At 44.7% G+C, this 6,039-nt stretch overlaps 1 protein-coding gene across 8 annotated transcripts; it reads left to right on the plus strand.

Moving 5' to 3' along the window:
• The first annotated feature begins 412 nt into the window (after window positions 1-412).
• LOC124703026 (disease resistance protein RGA5-like) lies at window positions 413-5,767 on the plus strand. 8 transcript variants are annotated; one of them, XR_007002883.1, is made up of 4 exons: window positions 413-1,501; window positions 1,672-3,684; window positions 3,834-3,903; window positions 4,837-5,311. XR_007002883.1 is itself a non-coding variant. In XM_047235237.1 (3 exons), the coding sequence occupies exons 1-2, from the start codon at window positions 657-659 to the stop codon at window positions 3,641-3,643; spliced, it is 2,817 nt and encodes a 938-aa protein (XP_047091193.1). In that variant the 5' UTR covers window positions 413-656; the 3' UTR covers window positions 3,644-3,684; window positions 5,318-5,767. The 8 variants fall into 8 exon arrangements, 5 of the variants coding, with proteins under 5 accessions (XP_047091193.1, XP_047091192.1, XP_047091191.1 ...); XR_007002882.1 differs by lacking the exon at window positions 4,837-5,311 and adding an exon at window positions 3,992-4,288; XR_007002881.1 differs by lacking the exon at window positions 4,837-5,311 and adding an exon at window positions 3,992-4,288 and having other exon boundaries at window positions 1,672-3,903.
• Window positions 5,768-6,039: the final 272 nt, after the last annotated feature.

A 6,039-nucleotide genomic window follows, 5' to 3' on the forward strand; every position in this document is an offset into this window, starting at 1 on the left:
CTATTTTGAAATATGACGTTTGAGTACGGCGCCATTGAGGTTGGACCCGAACTTTTGCAGCAGGGAGTGCCTCCAAGTGGTTCGGCACCAAAGCCATTGGCGTTGACCTAACTTTAGCGTCGTACCGTGTGGCGTAGACATGCTTTGGCAAAGAAAGCGTGTCTTAACTTTATCTAGATACAGATGTATCGATAATTAAAATGCATCTAGATACATTCCTCAGTGGGACACTTTTTTGAAGGAGGGAGTAATAGTTTTGCCGAGGAGCTAGATGAGACACCAGTTTTGTCAAACGGTAAAATTTGTCAAAAATACGGTTTTAATGAATCTGACCTGGTGCCTAGTTTAGGCTGACTTTGATACCTGTTGCTGACCAGTGACCACTGACCACTGACCTGGAGGCCAGTCGACTACTTTTTTCCTTGCGTTGCCGAGTCGAGTTTTTTGAGCACTGGGCAAGATTTCTGCTACGACTTATCTTCTTGGCGAGGAACTTGGTTCGCGTTTTCCTTACTGAGCAGAAAGCATGCCCAATTTGATCGTGCCCACCTCGCCGCATCAAGCAAGCAGCAACTGAGATACGGACATACGGTGAAGCAGAATCCCACCTCGCCGCCCTGATTCTGCTCAAGTAGGGCGGGATTCAGCAAGGCATCATGGACGGGGCCGGGATCATGGCGAGCGCCGCGACGGGGGCGATGGGCTCCCTGCTCGCCAAGCTCGCCGCCCTGCTGGGGGAGGACTGCTACCGGATGCAGAGGGGCACGCGCCGGGAGGTCGCCTTCCTGCGGGACGAGCTCAGCAGCATGAACGCGCTCCTCGAGAGGCTGGCCGACGCCGAGGCGGACGCGCCGCTCGACCCGCAGACCAGGGAGTGGAGGGGCCAGGTCAGGGAGATGAGCTACGACATCGAGGACTGCGTCGACGACTACATGGACCAGCTTCGCGGCCGCGGGCCGGACCTGTCTCTGTCCGGCGGCGGCGTCCTGGGGTTCGTCCTCGGCTACGTGCAGGCGGTGCGGGAGATGGTCTCCCGCCGTGGGATCGCGGAGCAGATCCAGGACCTCAAGGCTCGCGTCGTCGAGGCCGGACACCGGCGGAAGCGGTACAAGATCGATGCGGCGGTTAGCTCTACTCGTGTGGTGCAGGTCGATCGGCGGCTGCCGGCGCTCTATGCGGAGCTGGGTGGGCTTGTCGGTGTCAGTGGTCCGAGGGAGGAGCTCATCAGGTTGCTCGACGATGGGGGTCAGAGGATGAAGGTGGTGTCAGTGGTGGGGGCTGGAGGATTGGGCAAGACTACTCTTGCTAATCAGGTGTACCGAAGCATCGGGGATCGATTCGATTGCAAATCTTTTGTGTCCTTGTCGCAAAATCCTGACATTGAGATGATCTTTCGAACTATGCTCTCTCAACTAAAAAAGGATGAATGTGGTGAACTCGCTGGATCAGGTGATAAGGAGCAGCTCATCAATGAATTGAGGGATTTCCTACAGGACAAGAGGTATCCAAGTATATAAGTACTCCTAGCTATCTTTTCATTTTGATTGTCTTGACATTGTCTGCAAGCTGACTGTTTACCTTGTCCCAAGACAAGTACTGAACTCTCTGTAGCAACTTTGACATATCAATATGTAGGTTACCATTTAATCATAGTTCTCCCTCTTTTCATAGGTATTTAATCGTAGTTGACGATATATGGAGTACCCAAGCCTGGAAGATTATCAAATGCGCCTTCCCTGAGAATACTCGTGGTAGTAGAATCATTGTGACAACCAGGATTGGCACTGTTGCCAAATCATGCTCCTCCCCTGACTATGATCTTTTGTATGAATTGAGGGCACTAAGTGAGGATGACTCTAAGATGTTATTCTTTAGAAGGATCTTTGGCTCTGAAGATGAATGCCCTCATCAACTGAAAGAAGTTTCAGTTGAGATTGTAAGGAAATGTGGTGGTTTACCTTTGGCAATCATTACTATGGCTAGTCTATTGACTACTAAGTCTGACACAAGAGAAGACTGGATGAAGGTCTGTAGTTCGATTGGTTCTGGACTCGAGAAAAACTCCGATGTGGAGGAAATGAACATGATACTATCGTTGAGTTATAATGATCTTCCTCATCATTTAAGAACCTGCTTATTGTATATGAGTATGTTTCCTGAAGATCATGAGATCAGGCGGGATTATTTGGTAAGAAGGTGGATAGCAGAAGGGTTCATCAAGGCTTTTGGAGGCAGAAATTTAGAGGAGGAAGGGGAATGCTATTTTAATGAACTTATAAACAGAAGCCTGATCCAACCATTGGATTTTCAATACGATGGAAGAGTATATTCATGCCGTGTGCATGATCTGATTCTCGACCTAATTGTGTCCAAGGCGGTTGAAGATAATTTTGTTACTGTACTTACTGACAAAAGACAAATACTGCACCATCAAGGAAAAGTTCACCGACTCTCACTTGACTGCGCTAGTGTAGAGAATATGTTATCACATTCCATGTCTTTTGCTCATGTTCGGTCCCTGAACATATTTAAGTACTCTGAACTAATGCCTCCTCTTTCCAACTTCCGGACTCTGAGAGTGCTAGATCTAGATGGCAATGAGAATTTGGAAAGCTTCTATCTTGAAGATATAAGCAACTTGTTTCACTTGAGATACTTACGGATTAGAGCAAGTAACATTACACTTCCAGAACAAATAGGAGAGCTGCAGTCCTTGATGATATTGGATCTTCTCAACTGTTATGATACAGCCGAATTGCCTTCAAGTATTGTTAAACTTTGGAAACTGAAATGGTTAATTGCTCATCGTGTCAAATTGCCCAATGGAATTGGCAACATGCAAGCTCTAGAGTTTATGTCACTTGTAGTTGTGGACTTCACTACCCCAGTAGCCGTGTTACAGGAACTGGCAAATTTGACCAAATTGAGAACCCTTGGGTTGGAATGGCGCATCAGTAATACGCGCAAGGATAAAATGGCATATGCAGATAATTTTGTTTCCTCACTTGTCAAACTAGGTACTTCCAACCTTCGATATTTAACGCTCATCAGTCCATGGTCACTCGACTACTTGCTGGATTCCTGGTCCCCTCCTCCACACCACCTTCGGGAATTAGCAATCAAAGGTTGGTGTCTTAAAAAGATTCCAATGTGGATGGCATCACTGGCTAACCTCACCTACCTGGACATGGAAGTTAAAGTGATACAGGAAACCCTTCAGGTGCTTGCGGACTTCCCTGTCTTACAATTTCTTAAGTTGTACTCAAATGCAGCAGAACCTGAAGAAAGATGTCTTGTTGTCAATAACAACGGGTTCCGATGTCTGAAGAAACTGAACTTCGTCCATTGGACGAATCTTATGTTCTCCGAAGGAGCGACACCAATGCTCAGAACTCTTGAATTTCAGATAATTGTACATGAAGTGAAAACTGCATGTGGATCTAGTTCTCCTGATCTTGGCATATTCCACCTCTCCGCTCTCAAGAACCTTGTTGTTAACATCTATTGTGAGTGTGCAAGGGTTGAAGAGGTTGAGGCATTAGAGGCTGCTATTCAGTTTTCTGCTAGTATGCTTCCCAACAATCCAACACCCACATTCCATAGATTTCGTGAATCAGAGATGCTAATGGATGATGCGGGATAATAAGAAACTTTACCCAACCTAGCCTGCATCCAGACCTTAAGGTATTGACGGTTGATTGCTTAAAGTTAAAATTTCTGTTCATTTCGGTTTCGATTTGGCTGCAGAAACTGGACTCCCCATTGTGATTTTGGATCATTCCAGACAATGCAAACATTTTCATTACGAGCTAAATTATAGCTATGGCTTGCAGCTGTTACTTTAGTGCCTTCGTTTGGTGTTTTTCTTGGTGAAGCAATGACTTAATGTATCCAACTTCCAAGGTGCCAATGGATCTGTCTTTGCCGACAACTGTCTATAGCTTGTAGACTGTTGTCACTGATGGATTTATTTTTACCACCTAATTTCCAGGACAATTGTGTGGTACTGTACTTGCTGCAAAAGTGCATGGTTTTTCTTGTTCGCGGGTCCTAAAGGAGAGTACTGATTAAGGACTTGTTACAGATAATTTGCTTACATTACACGAAGTCATATTTTAGGACTTGGATACATCGTTTACCGAGTATGGTTAGGTTTTCTCACATTTCATTTTCCTTTAATTATAGGAAAGCACTAGTGTAGTTTGTACTGAGTTTCAGAAAAAGCTTACTGTTATCGTTTTATATATTTCCATCCTTTCTTCCAGAATGAAAATCATGATTTTTGACAGGACTGATATAGCCTAGAAATGAGCATCTTATTCTATTGTTTCTGATTACTTTGTTTGCTGAAGTGAATCAGTTTACTCATGTCGTTTTCTTCATTTACCGAGTATAGACTTATTCGTTGTGCTGCTGGCTGTAGACATGCCATTTTCTTCGTGTTGTATTGCGTGAATTCGAAACCAAGAGCTTTCCTTTTATTATGCAAAATATATTCAGTTATGCATTTCTTTTTTGTTTATCCTGAATATGGATGGCTTTATCCTAGTATGTCTACATTGGTAGGTGCACATTGAACTCCAATTCAAGGCTTTTGTCTACATATATAGGGTGGTAGAACTGAATAGCTATGGGATTAGTTGGCCAATAATTCGTCAAGTCATATATAGGTTTGTTTCTCTATGGCATTTGTATGTAGAGGCTGGAGGTGTTATCTTGTTATTACTAAGAAGAGCAACTCCAAATGACTACCCTAGGGCTGCGAGACATCAGGATCTCCCTTTGAACAGATATCTTGGATTTGCCTTAGAGTTCACCTGTGCACTGGCCTTGCAGATTCATTGATTCATCGACATCCTTGTGCCGACTATGTATAAGGCTATCACTGCTCTCTAGACAGCCATCAAGATTCTTGGGGCATGGGCATCGTGAGGAGAGGCTACACATGCCACCTCGACAATGCTAGGAAAGCTATAAGTGTTGCATCTACCCTCTCCGGTGGGCACACATGGTAGGGAAAAGAAGAATTTGCTGGATTACGCTCCTCGTTTTCGAGCACTGAACCAAGAGAGATGGAGCAACGATGTCCAGTGCGTCGAGCCCTGAACTAGAACCGGACTATCAGTTGTTTTCTTACCACCAGTAGGCACACCATTTAGATCCGACCCCAAGACCCAAAAGGTTTACTTCTCACCGACTTTTGCCTCACGTTGTACACGGTCGACTTGAAGATGATGTCAATTTTGTTGGTTTCTTGCATACTGAAACATACCACATTTGAGGATTCTGACGAAGTTGCGTGACTTGCGCCTGGCAGGAGTTTATGTTCCAGCGCAAGGTTCACAAGGTTGTTGTGGAAGGAAATGAAATCCCCGCAGCTAGTTTCACAGCCGTTTCTGTTCGGCGCAGCAACTGTGTCGCACGGTCATTGACGCGGCAACTCTGGGCTAGGCGAGGGGCTATCTGGAGGTGGCAGAAGACCAAGTCCCAGGCTGGATGGCTCGCTCGCTACCCTGCAGTTGTAATTCTAGCTCTGTCTCCTACTCACTGATTCCAGTACTGTTTGCTGCTTGGAGCTCTGACAATAAGCCAACACATGTTGAGGTGGACGTTCTTAAGTTAAACCAGTGGACATGATCCGATGAGTTAAATTTTGTAAAGTTTAACATTGTATAAAAACAAATATATCACTCCATGCAATATCTAATGCATACATCATGGAAATATTATGTTTTAGGGTGGTTGTTGTATACTCCCACAAAAGGAAAACGTACCCTTATTCACAGACGGAGGGAGTACTCTGTTTGGAACTGCATAATTTTCTTTTGTTTATTGGTTTTAATTGATGGTCATGATTAAGGATTAATTTGCCGTTATGTGTATGAAATCATGCTTGTAGTTTGTACTGATATCGAGAGAAAGCTTTCTGTTATGAGTGTGTATTTCCATCTAGAATGAAAATCGGGATTTGCGACGGGAAATGCAAACGTTGCTGAAGTGAATCAAGTTGTTCCTTGGAATACACGAACTTATTCATTG

Source organism: Lolium rigidum, chromosome 3 (genome assembly GCF_022539505.1).
Source record: "Lolium rigidum isolate FL_2022 chromosome 3, APGP_CSIRO_Lrig_0.1, whole genome shotgun sequence".
Classification (NCBI taxonomy): domain Eukaryota; kingdom Viridiplantae; phylum Streptophyta; class Magnoliopsida; order Poales; family Poaceae; genus Lolium; species Lolium rigidum.